Consider the following 18,545-nt stretch of genomic DNA (forward strand, 5'->3'; position numbering starts at 1 on the left):
GTTTATAAATTGGTTCCAACTGGAACTGGTTATTTGGAATTTCCAGCATGGGAAATTATTTTATATGTGCCTCGATATGTACCCTAAATTACAAATTGATGTGTCTAAATCTAATGAAGAAAACAAAGGTACTGTTATGTAAATGTTGCACTTAAAATATCTATATGATTCGGTATCTAATATCCATCCAGACTTAAGGGCATAATGTACTTTTTTTTTTTTTTTTGCCCCTTAGCATCAAATGACAGCAGCCCATAAACACAGTAAAGCCTGTGCTGTACTTGCTAAGTTAAGATGATTGGTTTTTCCTAGCAGTGCTATGGCAAATTGTCAACAGATGAATTTTTTGTTTGCTTCTGCAGACTCAGAGCCTATGTCGGGAGTCATGACTATAGCCCCCCGGCGATCCTCGGTTCCTATGAGGTTTGTAAGTGTCCTGGTATGAGTCAGGGTAATCTTCTTCGACAAGAGGATAATGATCTCGGCTATGCTGGGAACTGGAAGACAAGCGATTCCTACTCTTCCGAGCCCTTTCATTGTGATAATTTTCATCAGAGGTCATTAGACTTCGTCTTTCAATTGGAGAGTTCTCTGTGGAATGGTTGCTGTGCCTCACACGCTGACTCTAAAAATATCAGATAGTTCATTGATTAAATAATGTCAGCTTCATTTATCTGGAACATACAAATGTGTGTACAAACAGTAGGATCTATACAATAAGATGCTAAATTCTGACTTAATAAGAATTTTGATGCACAAATGGTCTGCTCAAAATATCTGATTTATTTGGGACATAACATGCAAATATGCCAAAGTGCTGACAGTTTATGAATTTAATTACATAATGCTGCATGATTATGCTTCCTATTAAAAATATAGTATTGAAAGTTAACTGCTGAATGGAACTTAATATATTTAGGAAAGCCTAATAATTCCACCTCTGTTGCAAACATGAGGATTATTTTACTATTGGGAAATACATTTCAGAATAGCACCTGTTATTTTGTTTCTCTCTTGAACTAATAAAATCTTTCTCTTCCTATGGTCACACACTTCACCTTTAACTATCTGAATGTTTCTTATACCATTTAAAAATATTTTAATGCAACTATGATTTATGCTCATAAAATAATGCATGTATTTCTGCAATGCTATGTAAATGTAATATTCTTTCTTGAAGTATACAATTATGTAGTCAACTGATACATTTGCAAATCTTGCTTCCTCAACTGAAATGTCCTGCAAAAATAATCTTTATATATAAACTGAATTCCTCTAATACCATTGACTGAAATTATCTTCAGACACTTATTTAATGGCTCATAAAGTGTTACTCAACATTTTTCTTCAAATCATAGGAAAACATGTATCATAGCTGTGTCTACCTGCTCAGATGGGTCACCTCAGTTAAGAAACAGGATCATGATAAAACCAAAGATCCAGATACATTTCCCCTAAAAGACACACACCTTCATACAGAAGGAAACTCAGTCAACAGTCACAGCCTGTGCCTTTAACCTCACCTGGGGGTCTAATAATTAGATGTCATAGCTACTAGGAGAAATAGGTCACAAGATAAAGGGCACTGCCTTAACTCAAATGAAACTGGGAGAACAACTCTAGGTGGATATTTGAGAGATGATAAGCCAAGAATATTGTGTATAGACAAAGTGTAACATTTCATTACTGTGTACATTTCAGAAGCATATTGTTTCATGCATCCCTTTCTCATCCCACAACGTACAATTTGGAGCCAACCCAAATTAGTCCGTGGAAATGTCACAGTCAGATCAGCAAACAGGCAATGAAACAAGGCAAGAGAGTCCTGGTGCCTACATATATACTGTATATTGTGCACAATATTGTATATTGTATATAGTATATATGTATATTGTACAGTAGCACATTTACCATGTTCATTTTCAGCCTGTAAAGCTATTGATCTATATGGCAGTTTTCTGCTTACAAAGATGCAATTTTGTAGCAGAGTAATACAGTTACAATAGAGTGCCATTTATCTCAAAGTTAACCCTACATGATTTTCAATTATGACTATCATTATAACCCATTAATACAAAAGTAGTGATGATATAAGAGGGCTCAATTGACTACCTGTTCCTCAGTCAGATGAGGGTTTGGCCACATTCCAGCAGCTGCTTGATAAATGGTAAATAATAATTGATGTAGAAAGGCAAGACTCACTTAGTATCACAGTGCCTCTGGCTCCCCGCATCTAGCTCCTAGTGCAGCACCAGAACAGCAGGGGAAAGAACCTGGGCTCATTCCCTGCCTTCCCTAGAGGACATCTGCCATAGCCACTGACCAAGGTGGGTCCCATACACCTCCAAGAAAACTCAGGGATCTGCCCCTGTTGCCAGACAGAACGATTCTACTTGTGTGCACATTCTGCATTGATTGGGCAAGCTAGAGGACCCAGCAGCCTGTGGGGCAGGATTAGTGAAGGGCAGTTCAAGGTTCATCAGTCCCCAAAATATTTTACTTAGCTTACCATCACTGTATCATCCTTAAGAGGTGACACAGAGAAATAGTGGACAGTTGCACTGAGTAGGTGTTACCTTTCCTGGCAGAGTCTACACATAGGGGGCTTAAGTTATCTAAGTGAAAGCCATTGTAAATGAACAGAGAGCAAAGTTCTAAGGAAAGGGCTACTTTCTGGCTAACTTTGTAGGACAGAACATGATTAAATAATATGTTAGGTTGTTTTATATAATGCCCACACATGGTTCCCTCTTCAGATTAAGGACAATCCCAGTCTCTATCCCAATTTTCCTATAGACTCTTAAAGTAAGGTTGTAAAAGCATGAGTGAAAAGTGACAGTACCTGCAACCCAGAAATTGCTGTGGGATATGGCGAGAGTGCTGTTGAGCCCAAATTCCTTCCAAGCAGTGGGGTCATGGGTGTGCTACTGGTTGTGTGGGTAGCGCGCCAGTACGCCTCCAGGTACTCTCCCAGGTGTTCACATGCATCCTCCAGCTGGTTTTCATCCAATATAACATCAAACATTTCCTGCAAGGAAAATCCATTTCATTTATACTTCATGTTTTAGACAACGAAACCTAAAATTCTACTTTATGTAGATCATAGTGTTTCTCATGTTCAGTAGCAACTATCAGATGTGCTGGCAGTTTCTGAAGTTAAAGTCAAGTGAAGAGCTGCAGAGGTAACCACATGTGAACTTGAACATTAACATAAAAATGGGAGTGCTCATTAAATATTTAGAGTTGTCATTATTTAGAAGAAAAAGATGAGGTAAGGACAAAGGTGTTATAAGGAGAATATAGTGAAAAGATTATGTATTAACATCTTTATCAATATCATCCTATAGAGTTGAATTATACTTATTTCAGAATATGAGAGAAGCAATTAATGGTACCGAAAGAGGAGTTCTAAAATGTTTTGAGCAATGATAATATCATTGGAATAAGCATTTCATCTCCCTAAGTAACTATGTTGAAGGGAATAACATTTACTTAGATAATTTTCAGAATGTTTGTGAAAATGATGTTATCTGTCTCATGATAAAACAATATAGAAAGAAGGTTTAGGATTAATATTAGAAAAATCACATTACAGTGATTTCTGCTTACCAAAGACCATTGTATGAAATCTGTGAAATGGTTAAAGAAAGACAATAACCAGGAGTATTTAATGTGGGAGGAAGGGGTGTCACATAAGAAAGGATCTGGTGCCCATGTTTCTGGCAGTAATGACCTCATCTGGCTTACAATCAAGAAGCATTCTTCTGCCCCAGAAGAGCAGAGTGGCCCCTCTGTTGCTTCAGCATGATCGGGTACAGAGACAGACAATACCTGGGACACACATTCCCTGGAGGGACAGTCAGAAACCATGGCAATGAGAAAAGCCATTCCACAGGTAAGTGAAAGACACCCCAACTATCGACAGCTGGATCTGCACCTTCTCTCTCCCACTATGTCCACTACCACCCACCTGCTTTATAAGGTTTTTTTTTTTTTTTTAACTGAAATAAGAGCCTCCCAGTACTGAATGAAACCAGGTTACTGCCATCAGCACTAATACTGTGTCTGGGTTGCAGGTCAGCATCAACTGGATGACTCTGAGTTGGTGGTGAGTCAACAGACTCATTGATTTGAGGGCTTCCTGGAGCAGAAGTCACCATGGAAACCACGTCTCCCCCTCTCCCCCAAGATTACTATTTGAATCTTTTCATCATATTATTCTTTACTGAACATTTTGACCCTGAATAAGGTGACCAGTCCAAACTGACTGGCGACTGAGAAGACTCAGCCAATTCTACTCACGTGGAAACCTTTCCAACACCAGAACACTTATTAGTGGATTTCAGATGGTTTTGTGCATGTTTTGTTAATTCATCAAATATTTACTCAGTACCTATTTTGTGCTAGGCATTGTGCGTGTACAGTGGCAAAGAAATTTATGCTCAGGAAACATACAGTCTGGTGGGAGAGAGAAGTATTAAAATCCTTAATAAGCTATGTTACACTGGGATTTTAGTTCAGAATAATAGAGAGACTGAGTCAGTTAATGCTTGGAGCTGCTGTTTAAAGTTCTAGATTTGGAAGGAGGCCCAGAGAGACACGTAAAGTTGAACTTATGAAGGACGGGGAATTATGAGTAAATAAAAGAATTCTATCTGTAGAGATGAGAGAATAAAACAGATAAAGAGAAGCAAGGACACAAGAAGAAAGAGACCCTATGGCTTATGCGAGACTGGGAAAACAGTTAGTTTCTACAGTTTCATGACCATATAGTCCACCAATGAATCCCCTCTTCCACCAGAGTAATTCAAGAGAGTTTTTGTCTCTTGCAATTAACCTCCCTCTCGCCATTAATGTCAAGTTTCAGCAGCTACTTTACAAATATAAAATCTAAGAATCATCCATAACGCCCTGATATAACCATTGTGCTCTCCAAAAGCACTACAGTGCTAACTGGGGTAGGACAAGTACTGCCCTACCCCGAAGACTATGCACAGACTCAGACAGAGATAGATAACACAGGAAGAAGAGGAAACGGGCCACCACAGGAACACAGGGCCACTCTGACAGCCACTCCAGGTTAAAGCTGTTAGCAGATTCTAGACTGTATTTGTTTGGTGTCAGCTGTTTATGTAATTTTATGTGTACTTATTGTATAATTCAATTCCATAGGCCTTGCTCTATAATGTGGGTGCTCCCCAATGTGGAATCTCAGTAAGTCATCTTGCTTTCTTCAAGTTTCAAGTTAAAGAGCCCTACAAGGACACCTGAAATGAAGGTCCTCACTATTACAGCCAGGATTCTAAGCCCAGAGAGGGCAAAACTATGTAAGCAGCACCTACTGCAGAATGCTATTTGTGAAGCGTATATCTACTTGACTGTCCCACATGTCGCACTGTCATTGCTGCAGGCACAGTTAAACATACACTTAATTACAAATAATTTTAATAAAGTACTTCTCTGTGCTAATAGATAGAATTGGTCGATACCAGCACAGGTCTGTTTGCTCAGTGCTCAATCATTTCCAGGAGGTGATGTGTTTGCACTGCTGAAAAGACAGCTCCGTGGTGGAAGATGATTCGAAACTGTGTTTAGGCTTTCAAAAGCACAGATGAAAGCAAATTTCAGCTTCTGAATGAAGTACTCCAACTTATTTTCAACTAAGAAGAATTTTACAGCCTGTATATCTGTGACAATTTTTCTTTTGAACTTTTTAGGAAATAACACAGCTGATTAGACCAGCATGTTAGAAAGTGAGTGTAATGGGAGAAAAATTAACTACACATGAAATTCAAGGAGAAGCAGCCCAGTGAATTATACAAACCAACTTTGCCTATTTTTCATAAACTTAAAGGTGCAAATCCAGTTAGCATCTCACTGTGCTGTGTGTGGAGCCTCCAGTGTGGGCTATGGGTTCAGAGAGCTACCTACTCAGCAGAAGAGGGTGTGAGAAATGGGACAGTCACAAGCCATGAACAGTTAACCGCTCCATGGTATCATGCCCTTGGTGACTACTGGAGATAGGGTAATGCTGAGCTGTTTTCAAAGCACTGCCACAGCAAATGCCCCTGGCATTCCAGGCCAGGATATTTTCTTCAGCTGAGGTAGGCAGAAATAATGTGGCCACTGAACTACAGTAAGCAAAGGAGTCCAAACAAGCCATTAGAAAACCAACCCTTTTCTGGATAAGCTCTTTCAGAAAAATTTAAAATAAAAGTATTTTAAATGACAAGAGTGAAAAACAAGGCTCTAGCTCATCCACTGGTTCAGAAAATGAAAATGACAGAGAAGAAAGAAAGGGAAAGATTGAAGCTGAATAGATTGGAAATGAAGAAGATCTGCAATGTCTTTTTTTAAAAACTATAAGTGCGCATACTTAATCTGTCCAGTTCTCTATTCACGGAGTATCACCAACTTTCCTTAGGGAAGGTACCTCAATTAGGGCAACCAACTGTCTTGGTTTGCCTAGGACTGAGTGGGGATTTGGAACTATCAGTGTCAAAATCTGAAAATCTGAAAATCTGGGAAGAACAGGACTGGTTGGTCATCCTACATTTTACAGAAGACAGAGCACTTTCTGCATTGAGAATTACAACAGGTTCTTCTTATTTCCTTTACATTCTTTTGGGAGGGAAGATATAGAGAGGGAGTGGGCAAGTCTTTCTTTATGACTATGAAGACATATATTCTAGCACAGGGGGAGAATTCCACTAAAACTCACCTAATTTTGAATACATGTTGCTATTGAACATTTTAAATAAAAAGTTTATAAAACCTAGAAATTTATTTTGCAGTTTAATTTTAACTTTTTTTTTTTTTTTTTTTTTAGGTTGGTGCCTTCCTGAATATTAGCTATCTAGGAGATTAAATATATACAAACTCTCCCAAGGCATAGACACTGCTTTACATTTATTTGTTGTACATACATAAAACCTCATGTGGGACAACTTTCCTATTTCTACGTGGAAAAAGAAATAATAGGAGTGAGAATACTCTTATTTCTTTCTATTGGAATATAAAAATCCTAAACCTGCCATCATTTTAAAAAAAGACTGCCCTGGCTGGTGTGGCTCAGTGGGTTGAGTGCCGGTGCCGGCCTGTGAACCAAAGGGTCCACAGTTGGATTCCCAGTCAGGGCACAGGCCTGAGTTGTGGGCCAGGTCCCCAGCTGGGAGCATGAAAGAGGCAACCACACACTGATGTTTCTTGCCCTCTCTTTCTTCCTCCCTTCCCCTCTCACTAAAAAAATAAATAAATAAAATCTTTTAAAAAAAACTTAAAAAAAAAAAAAACATAAAAGACTGGCAAATGCCATTTAGTGCTAATTACAAAATAACCAACCAGTGTTTCTTTCATATCAAAACTATATTTTTTATATTACTAAACTTTTTAAGTCCTGAGTACTTAACTCACTGGTCAACTGGTGATAGGAAACTGGACAGTTAAGTTAAAGGGATTTTCCAAGATTTAGGAGGTCTCGCAGGGATAAAGGAAAGCCTGCCAATATTATGGTGCTCTAGCAGTCGGTCTCTGGCACAGTTTCCAGTTTAATGAGCTAAACTGGAAAGAAAATCAAAATCCTTGCCACTAAGTGGTGGGGAAAACATGAAGGCAAAGAACATCAGTGACTTGGACCCCTGCTAGTTTCTTTCTTTTAATAATCTGTGACATTCATTATGAACCCAAGCACATTTTCCTCACCACACCCCTCCACCCTGTCCATCTCACTCCCTCCATCCTTATCCTTCAAAGACTGTAACAAGGTCTACCAGTGTTATTGTCTGTAGAAAGGCACCCAGTGGTTTTAAACTCACATTAATCCCATCTAGAAATCAGCATGGGTGGGAATGAACTATCCCTAACTCCATCTATCCAAGCTGGGTGGCTGAGCCCTGGCAACAAGACTGTCTCATTTAGACTGAGGGAAACAAGATCCCATGTGGCCTTGTTTCATGAAGGAAACCTCTGAAACTGATGACTCTCTTTTTCAAAAAGGAGTGTTATGAATTAAACTATGAATATCCAGAGGCTCTGTAATGATGAATGCACCAGTGGGGATGGCATTTCAAAAGATGGGTGAAACCACACGATTCTAAATAATTTAAATAAAATGACTGTCAAAGGGCCATGGAAAATGACTGCTGTGATAGGAATTCGATCAACGATACTGGGCACTATCATTCGCTTCAGAGTTCTTGTGTTTAATAGAATAAATCTGAGTCCATTCAGCAACGGAAAATAAAGGGTGATAGAAGAGAGCGACTATGGTTACTGTAACATTAGAGGTTTGCAAGACTCTTTGGAGATGAGTTCCCCTCCTACACAGAGAGCGATCAATGTCATTTTACATGCACAAAAAAAATTACATAGCTCAAAGAGCCTCTGAGTCAGCTTTTGGAAACACAAGTCAGCTTGTAACTAAGTAGGATTAAAGGATTACATTTCATTTATAGATTCAATTGTCTGCCTATCTGCTTTTCTCACCATGCTTTATGTAGCTCATATTACCATAGGACTGGGGCAATTTGAACATTGGCCTCCTTAAAATGTACTATTTTCAAAGTAAATGGGTACCAACACCTGGTAGAAGCCAAATGAAATCTAACAATATAGAGATGTATATCATAAATACAGATTCAGGCTGGTCATATAAAAAGGTATATATGAAATGGGCCTGTGGGTCCTAATCTCATAGGCCCTTTTCTGTCTGCACCCCATATTTTCTTCAGTGACTCCAGAGTGGGCAAAGAAGAAAAGCCCACTGAACTATTCAGAAGCCCAGCAACCTGGCTCATCTTTCTATCTGTGGCAGATCAAAGATAGCTGCTAATTTTTTGACATTTCTTGCATTGAGATGGAGGGTATGTTCCCTCTCCTTGAATCTGGGTAGCCCCTGTGACTCCCCTGACTCGCTGAAGTCTGTGGAAGTGATTCTGTGCCAGTATCTAAGCCAAGAATCTAAGCTGGATTGGAGATGGGAATACTTGCTCTTGGAGCCCTGGGAGCTGCCGTATATGAAGCACATATCCCTGTTGGAGAGATCCCATGGAAAGGCGCTGAAACCACACAGAGAGGGAGCAGAGCGGAGCCCAGCCTTCCAGCCACCCCTGCCAATGGACCAACCAGGTCAGCCGTCAGCTGAATCCCACCAACTCAACTGGTGGTGCCTGAAGTCACTAAGTTTTGGGGTAGTTTTTTGCACAGTTTTAAATAACTAGAGCAGTACTAGGTAACTAGACAGTAATAAATAACTAGTTTTTTTGCACGGTAATAGATAACTAGAACCTTGTCCTAGATAGAACAAGGGTGGCAACACTGGTGAGTTGGCTACATCAAGCCTGCCTCCCACACCCATAAACAAAATTTGATCGGAACATTCTGATTCACTTACATATTGTCTAGGGCTGCTTGCTTTCCTGCTACAAAGGCGGAATTGAGTAGTTTTGTGAAGATCAAATGGCCCACAAAGCCTGAAATATTTACTATTTTGAACCCTTATTGAAAAAGTTTTAGAAAAAGCCTTACTCATGAAACTCAGGGGAAGCAGAGTTTGGCACCCCAAAATATGTATTTTTTGGAATATTATTTTAAGCTGGTTATTTTTTAAAAATGAAGGTCTCAGGAATAACTTAGGACCTGACCCTTAACTGCCTTAAACAGAATCTAGGTAGAGGACCATGACTTGCTCCAGGAAGGGAGATGTCATCACAGATAACAGAAGTTTTATATGAATTAGGTGTGAGGGACAGGAGGAACCCAACAGAGAGGCCCATTTGAACAAAGTCCTCTCTGCTGTCAGTCCCATTGTTAAAGATGGTCCAGCAAACATTTATTTACCAAACATTTGCTCTGCATCTCCAAATGAATTGCCTTCCTGCACTTTGAAGTCCCAAACCATAGTGCCCCCCTTTTTCCTAAGCTTAAAATAGCATATAAGATTTAACTACTAGATTTGTCCTTGGGTCCTGTATTTATATGGAATCCCTGATGTATATACATAAGTATATTTGGTTATTTTTCTCCTGTTAATCTGTCTAATGTCAATTTGATTATTAGAGCAACCAGTAAAACTAAGAGGAAAAAATAGGGGGAAATTTCCCCCTCTTCTACAAAATGTATGATTTCTATCCAGGAGAATATGTGATAACTGGCCTGTTGCCATTCACTATCTAAATTTCTGTTAAAGGAGGGCAGAAATCTTACGCTGACTGTGGCCAAGGTAAGTGGAACTCGGAAAGCTGGTTCACTCTCTTGGTCCTAGTTCCCTCATTAGTAAAATGAGGAGGTTGGACTGGATCAGTCTTTCCCTAGAAGTATTCCATGAAACACTAGATCCATAGGATGCTCTGTGGAAAAAGAGCTGTAGAGTCAAAATTTAGGGGAAGTGCTGCATACTATTTGTCCCAACGGAAATATAAAATGCTCAGTGTTAAGGCTTCAGCAGTCTACTTTTGTTTATGCAAGTGTTTTCTCAAACATATTTAGCATCGGACCTCTTTCCTCATCACACCTGTTGACATCATGTAGTACTCATATTAGGAAGGACACATTCCAGGAAACACCACATCAGGTTCTCCTATAGGTCCCTTTTTGCTTTCTGGAGTCTAGGATTCATTGTTCTGGTTACAGAGTTAACTTCTTTCAGTACTCTTTTAGACTCCCCTTTGCAAGGACTGCTGCCTTTAATTTCTTAGCAATGTGAGACTCTGCCTGTGTAATTTGCTGACTTTACAGACTGGAGATGCAGTGGCCAATTAAGCAAGTTGCAAATTCTCCTAGAGGAACTGAAATGACACAGTGATCCCCAATCTTTGGATGACAGTGATAATTATGGTATTGAAATAAAGTAGGCACAAATGCAGACACATTTTTAGATTACTACCTGTTTTTAATAATCCAGAGATTTCTTCAGGCATGTAAAAATTGAGTGTACAATTCCTCATTCACAAAATACCAAATGAACATGTTTAATGATGCAAACAGTGTTTTAAAATATTAAATACAAGGTAACCTCTCTTATCCAGACTGCTGGTTTAAAATTCCGGTTATCAGACTTCCAGTCAAGATGGAGGCATAGGTAAATACAGCTCTCCTCCTCACACAACAACAGCAAAAATCACAACTAAACTACAAAACAGTTATCACCTAGAATTATCAGAAAATTAAGCTGTACAGAAGTCTGATGACCAGGAATTAAAGAAATCACATTCTTCAAGATGGGTGGGGGGGGGGGGTGAAGATGTGGAGATGTGGACATGCAGAGACACAGAATAAGCAGATCCACACCTACGTGGGTGGATAAAAATGAAGAGGGTTACCTTGGGAGTGAGGTATCCTAGCCCCACACCAGACCACCCAGCCCAGTGTTGCAATGCCAGGAAGATAAGTCCCTATAACTTCTAGCTATGAAAATCAGTGGGAATTGGGGTGGCAAAAGAAACTGCAGGACTCTCAGGTGTTTCTTAAAGGGCCCACAACAGACTTAGGACTTAGGCAGACTCAGTCCCTCTGGGCTCCAGCACCAGGGCAGCAGCTGGAGGGCACCAGTAGCATATGGGGAGAAACTGAAGTGTCTAGCATTAGGGTGAGTGCCAGGGGACAGCTTCCTCCCAGACAAACTCTAGAGACCAGGCAATACCATAGTCCCCTTTCTGAGCCCTCCTCACACAGAGCCACAGAGTGGGGACACTGTGTCTGAGACTCCATCAGCCTGATTCACACAGGTTGACCTGCCCTGGCACTTGCCTAAAGCTCAGCCCCATCCAACTTACAATGAGCTTTTCTACAAAAAGCCATGCTATTAAGACAGGGAGTCAAAGCAGCTCTGCGTAATACATAAAAGCAAACACAGGGAGGCTGCCAAAATGAGGAGACAAAGAAACATGGCCCAAATGAAAAAAACAGAACAAAATTCCAGAAAAAGAACTAAACAAAATGGAGATAAGCAATCTATCAGATGTAGAGTTCAAAACACTGGTGATTAGGATGCTCAAGGAGCTCATTGGGTATTTCAACAGCATAAAAAAGACCCAGGCAGAAATGAAGGTTATACTAAGTGAAATAAAGAAAAATTTACAGGGAACCAACAGTGGAGTGGATACAGCCAAGAATCAAATCAATGATTTGGAATATAAGAAAGGAAAAACAACCAATCAGAAAACAAGAAGAAAAAAGAATCCAAAAACAACAAGGATAGGCTAAGGACCCCCCGGAGCAACTGCAAGCATCCCAGCATGTGTATCATAGGAGTGCCTGAAGGAGAAGAGAGAGAGCACCTGCTGGCTCTGTGGCTCTGTGGGGGCAGAGGGCTCAGAAATGGGACAGTGGCCTCTGCCTGCCTTTCTCTCTGAAAGAAAGCTGTCCTCCATTTCTCACCCTGATGCCAGACACTTGACTTCCTCCCTTTATGTCACTGGTGTCTTTCAAGCTGCTGCCCCAGTGCTGGAGCTCAGAGGGAGTGAGTCTGAGTAAGTCCATGTGTGGCTCCTTTAAGGGGAACTGCTTGGGACTCCAGATGTTTCTTCCACCAATTCAATCCCTTTGGGTTTTTACAGCCAGAAGTTACGGGGTGTTATCTTCCTGGCACTGGAGCTCTGGGCTGGGATTCCCCGCTCCTGAGATATCCCTCCTGACTTTTTATCCACAATGTTTGGTGAGGGACCAGCCTGTTCCGTGTCTGCGCCCCTCCTATCCATCTGGATGGTTTCTTTAATTTGTAGTTGTCAGACTTCCATTCAGTTCTATTTCTGATGGTTCTGAGTGATGGTTATTCTGTATTTTACTTGTAATTTTGATGTGGTTTGTGAGGAGGTGAGCTGTGTTTACCTACCTACGCCTCCATCTTGATTGGAAGTCCCTCTCACTGATATTAGCACCACCTCTGGGACCTCACAGTACCCGCTGCCTTCATAGTGTAGACTTTTGTACATTTGTGAAGACACACACGGCAAACAAGTGTTGAGAAACTAATCTGTGTTTTACCTTTTGTGTTCTCCCTGTTCTTGTCTACCATTTGAATAGATGGCAGGGTCTGTTCTCCCTTGTCTGGGAAGTGGGGGAGGAAGAGGATGGAGATTGTGGCAGAAAATTGCCAGCTCTCCATTTCCCCTCCTGAGTTTTGTTTCCCCAAAGCCTTAACTGGTTGGAGAGATTTTGCTAAGTACCTCTGGAAACAAAAGAAAGTGGGGATGCTTTTAGTACAACCAAAGCTGAGAGGAAGTTCCTTTAATAGCAACAAAGGAGAAAAAGAGGAAGAAACCTCCCCTTGCTCAGACAGAAAAAAGGGAGCTTCCTTGCAATGTCCCAGAGATGAGGGGCTATGTATCTCCCGCCTTATACAGATCCCCTGTTCCATAAGGTTTGATGCAGCACCCACCCCTAAGGATCACGTGGACCTGGTGAAAGGTTTTCTGAATTGTAACTCTCCCCCTTACTCCCTCCATTTCCTCACCAACACTACTCATGACTTGGGGTCTTTGTTCTGCTCTGGATTAGGGTAAATGCGGCTGCAAGCATAGCTAAATATCCTGCCTGCTCAGTGGGATGGGGGTCAAAACATAAAATGGACTGTTTCTTGAATGGCCAAGTTGGGGACCAGAGATTCATCCACACCACACAGCTAATGTGTAGAGGTGGAGTGGCATTGTGGACAGAGGTATGTTGGAGTCGGACACATCTAGGGTTAAACCTTGGGGCTCATTTACTAATTCCTACCTCCAACAAGTTTCTTAACCAGGGACTTATCTTTCCCTTCTAGAAAGGAAGGATAACGTCAGGGCCGTCATGGAAGTGCACGCTCAGGTTTCCCCTTGAGTGAGAGCCTGCTTGGATGAGTGTAGGCTGCAGACAGACCTGGGCGGCTGCACCTTCAGAAGCCACCACAACATTCAAGCTGAGGCCACGCCCTCCCCAGGCGGCTCCCTGTCACTGCCTGAGCGCAGCACCGGGACTGGAGCCTGCACATTTCTGCCCAACGTGAGACTCTTCTAATGCGCAATCTTTTCTCTGGGGATCCCCATGGAAGAGAGTGATATTTTCTCAAGGCTGCATCACAGTTTGAGGCTCCTCCCACTCATTCTCCTTCCTTTCCCCTCTCCTTTCCCAGGGTCAGACCTGCAGCTGGTCTCTGCCTGCTGGTTCCCTTTTATCTCTCACAGGCATTTTCTCCATTAAATCTACTTCTAATTCCATTTAGGCCTCTGCTTTCCAGAAGACCCTAACTGATAAAATTATCCTTAGAAGACTGTTCTAAAAATTGAAAACAATAATATAGTTCCTGGCTCTTGGTAGCTGATCAATAAAGCTAGTGTCCTTCAACTGGGTAATACATTCTTCTATATTTTCTCAGTGATTCAATCATACATTCCATTGTATATGTGGACTTCATTAGTAGACAGTATGAAGTTAGACTTCTTAACATAGCACTTCAGACTCCAAGCTATCCAAATTATGCGCAGGCAGGTAACAAGGTGTGTGTGTGTGTGTGTGTGTGTGTGTGTGTGTGTGTGTGTGTAGTAGGGTGGCATTTTGAGGGAAGGAAATTGATTTTAGGGCCAGATAAATAATAAATCTAGTCCTTGTTTGCTTTGACTGAAGAGAAATCACTTCACCTCTTGTCTTCAGTTGCCTCAACTATATAATAGGGATAATACTGCTTATCTTACTAGGTAACTGTGAGGATTAGAGATAATCTACATAAAACATCTAGCACAGTGTCTGGCCCATTGTAGGCATCTAGTAAAAGGATGCATTATTACTCATTACCTGTACATCCTTTCATTCATTCACTAAGTACTTATTGTGGACCTACTATGATAGGAGTTTGAAAGACAACAGTAAACCAGAGAGGCACAGATCCTTAGAGCGCCTGACAGGTCAGGCGGGCACAGCACATGTACCTCAGTTACTATGGCAGAAACACTTAGATGGTACCTACTATGTGCCAGACATTGTTCCAAGCACTTTAGCATGTATTCACTCATTGAATCTTTATACAAACACAATGAGGTAGGTACATGCTGGAGATTACATAACTAGGGATGTAATCCCTAGTATGGATTTAAACTCAGGCAGTCTGGCAACAGCTATGCTGTGTTGTCTTTGTAAACATCTGAATTGACTTTTATGCTTTCACAGAACATAAACAATCCTTAAACAAGTATAGATCTAGTGTTCAAATCAGTAGAAAAAAAAACCTGTGATTTCCTTTAGAGAAACACAGACACAGAAGTAAGTCAGCTGGTCAGATGTACACACTGTTTAGCCACTGGTGACTCATCCACGTGATAGTGGTTACCTTCCCTCCCCCACACCCGCACCTCCCACCAATTGCTTGGCTTCCATCTCAGCAGCTACTTTCTGGCAATGGCACTAGGAACAAGGTTGCTATAATATGTCTTTTCACCTTACTTAACCCCAACCTCTTCACCTGCTGTAACCACAGGGCTCTTGTAGTTCCAATAAATTCTCAACCATCAATGTCATAATCTTCTATACCTATCCGAACTTGCAGGCAGAAAAGTTAAGGAAAGTCAAAACAGTCTGTTCTCTTTTTCTTTTCTTTTCATAAAAGTGTTCACATGATTAGCTTAACTGATTTCATTTTTATTACATGGCAGAAACCACCCAGTTTTGGATGCCTGAGTATAGCCAACGCGACAGTATCAGTTTAGTCCTAGAAATTTGTAAGGTTTATGACAACACACCATCATCACCATCATTCTAGAATAAAAATGACAATGCTAATATGAAAAACAAAAAAATCCACCACCCTCCCCTAACTAGTCAAGAATAATTAAGACAAAAAATATACTTACTGGGGGGCATTGTGCAAGTTTATCAGCTGCCACCAGTTGCACATTTAAGTGTTTACTTTGGGACTTTCCTCTGGATTTAATCAGCCGCTGTAAAACCTGATAGAAGAATACATGAATCTGAGATACTGTCAATGAGTTGAAAGAAAACCAAATAAACCAAGACCCCCTTTACAGTCTGTTTAGCACTGAGTATTAATAGATAGAAAATACAATGTGACAAGTCATATATAAACTCTATGACATCATCCACTTACACTGGCTTTCAGTTATAGTGGATTTGATGTGTTCATCCTATTCTTGCTCCATGTGAGGTCTTGGTGGGATCTTGAGTTCCTGCCCTAGATTTTACCCAGAGATTTCAAAGAGAGCCCTGCAAAAAGTGGAGGAACTGATCTGTACCAGGTCATTTATGTCCAAATTCAGTTGAGTAATGTTTTGGTTCACTATCTCAATGTCAGATAAATATCAGTCATTTTGATATTTGGTCTTTTTGTCACTGATAATTATTGACATATTCTGGTTTAATTTTACATTAATATGATGATTTCATGATAGAAATCTAAGCAAAACATTTGTACTGGTATATTGTCACATATAAACCAGTGATATATCTGTCTTTTGGGCACTGCTGTAACTGCATTTTGCCATATACTCCCCTTTCCCTTAAATATTTTTTAGCTGAAACAACACCCCCTCCCCAAAACAGTACTCGTGTATGAGGCTCTATGACACCCCATGTTCCTATATTCAGGAACCCCATGGTGACTGGGGCAGTGGGTGAGAGGGGTTAAAATGTATTTCATTGCAGTGAAGGGTGCTTGAAGAGACCTCCAGGTGGTTAAAGCTATTTCAATCCATTGTAATGATTCCCAAAAGGTCCTGGTTTGGTCAGGATTCCCAAGCTCATCCTGTGCAGAATCAGTGCCAGAGACAGAAGGTCAAGGACAACAGAGGGGCTGGGGAAGGGCACAGCTTCTGTGGGCATTCTCCACCCATGAGAGGAGACTACTGCTCTGGTTGGAAGTTGAATTGGCATTTAAGTACTAAAATGCACTCTTGGAGGCACTGAAAAGAAATTGATTATTAAGGTGGTACCTCCCAAGGGTACATACGAGGTATGTCCAAAAAATGTCCAGTCATTGTTAATATAACGAGAATGGTTTGTGTGACATAGATGCAACCTGGCAGCCAAGGCGAGTGGACTGGAATGCGCATGTGCGAACAATGATGGCTTTACTGTTACTAGTCAGTAGGGGCGGTAGATGTTGCTGAGTGAGCATGTGTACTGTGTAGCTGTCACATTCAAAATGACTGTGCGAGTAAAGCAATGAATCTGCATCAAATTTTCATTAGGCTTGAACATTCCTCCACCGAAACTATTTAGATGATTCAGGATGATTCAGAAGGCTGCAGCTACGGTCATCTGGTGATTGGTAGCTTCATCATGGCAACACACCTGCTCATGCATCACATATCATGCAGAGTGTTTTTTGAGAAACATCAAGTCACTGAGGTGACTCAACACCCACTACAGCCCAGATTTGGGGTCCTGAAACTTCTGGCTTTTCCCCAAACTAAAATCCCCTTTGAAAGGGAAGAGATTTCAGACCACCAATGAGATTCAGGAGAATATGACAGGTCAGCTGATGGCGATTGGGAGAGCTGTGTTTCTTGTATCTTGTATCTTTTTCAATAAATGTCTCTCTTTTTCAGAGTACATGGCTGGATACTTTCTGGACACATCTCATATTTCATATTAACTTTTTACAACATCAGCAGTTTTTAAAAATTAAAGACCACCCAAATCAAAAGTGACCAATTTGAGGCTGTCTCACTTCCATTTCTTTTCTCCCCTGGTAGCATGAAGATACATGGCAAAGATCCCATGTGCTTAATCACAGAATAATTATATTCCTCAAAGAACCCAACCTAAACACGAATGTAAGGGTCTGTAATGTTTCAATAAGAGATTTTATACAGTGATATTTGACTTTATATATAATGATAAATCCAGATACCTTTTGTGAACTACATACTTTCTCAACTGGGGAGAGAATATAGGTGATGTAAGAATCAGTATTACCCAAGAAATTTACCAAAATTAAACCCAAAGTCTCTGAAAAGCCAGAGTTTACTTTTCCTCACCTTTCTTAATTTTTTGTTTCTATTATATTCTTATGTTACTGCCTAGTTAGGGAACCACAATACGCCATGAGCTTTCTGAAGGAATGGATTATTTTTTAATTTGCTATCTCAGAGTTTCTAGAATCTTTACAAACTGTGGGAATTAAAAACTGTTCTAATTAAAAGGGGTCTAAACAAGACATTCTTTTCTTCCCACTAATAAAAAAGCACAGAGCAAAAACAAACAAACAAAACGAGCTCCTAATTCTTAAGCTAGAGATGAGCTGATTACCTTTGGAGATGAGACTTTGACATGAACAATAATTGGTGCTAAGGAAGTCTTGATAAGTTGTGCCGGATGATTGATGGTGTCTGCATCAAGAACAACCAGTTGCAAAGATCTTGCCAACTCAAAGATTCTTTCAATTTCACTTTGTACTTCCGCTAAAAGGAGAAATAATAAATAACAAGGAATGGTTATTTTTATTCATTTGTTCTTACATTAAAAAAATGTAGTATCCCTTTCAGATTACATTGTAAAACAGAACATTTAAAATTTACATACTCTGATCTAACTTAAGGTTTTTTTCTCAAGAGAGAGAAATG

The 18,545-nt window shown here is 40.4% G+C and overlaps 1 protein-coding gene across 1 annotated transcript in view; it reads right to left on the minus strand.

Moving 5' to 3' along the window:
- Positions 1-210: 210 nt before the first annotated feature.
- The window catches only part of CACNB4 (calcium voltage-gated channel auxiliary subunit beta 4), a 47,308-nt gene continuing 28,973 nt past the window's right edge, over positions 211-18,545 (minus strand). The window contains exons 10-13 of the mRNA XM_090287459.1: positions 18,232-18,383; positions 15,816-15,911; positions 2,843-3,028; positions 211-625 (exon numbers count right to left, since the gene is read on the minus strand). Of these exons, the coding sequence (XP_090143585.1) occupies positions 365-625; positions 2,843-3,028; positions 15,816-15,911; positions 18,232-18,383 (695 nt within the window). The 3' untranslated portion in view covers positions 211-364. The remainder of the gene's footprint in view (positions 626-2,842; positions 3,029-15,815; positions 15,912-18,231; positions 18,384-18,545) is intronic.

This window comes from Furipterus horrens, unplaced genomic scaffold (genome assembly GCF_987537825.1).
Source record: "Furipterus horrens unplaced genomic scaffold, mFurHor1.1.pri manual_scaffold_1, whole genome shotgun sequence".
Lineage (NCBI taxonomy): Eukaryota > Metazoa > Chordata > Mammalia > Chiroptera > Furipteridae > Furipterus > Furipterus horrens.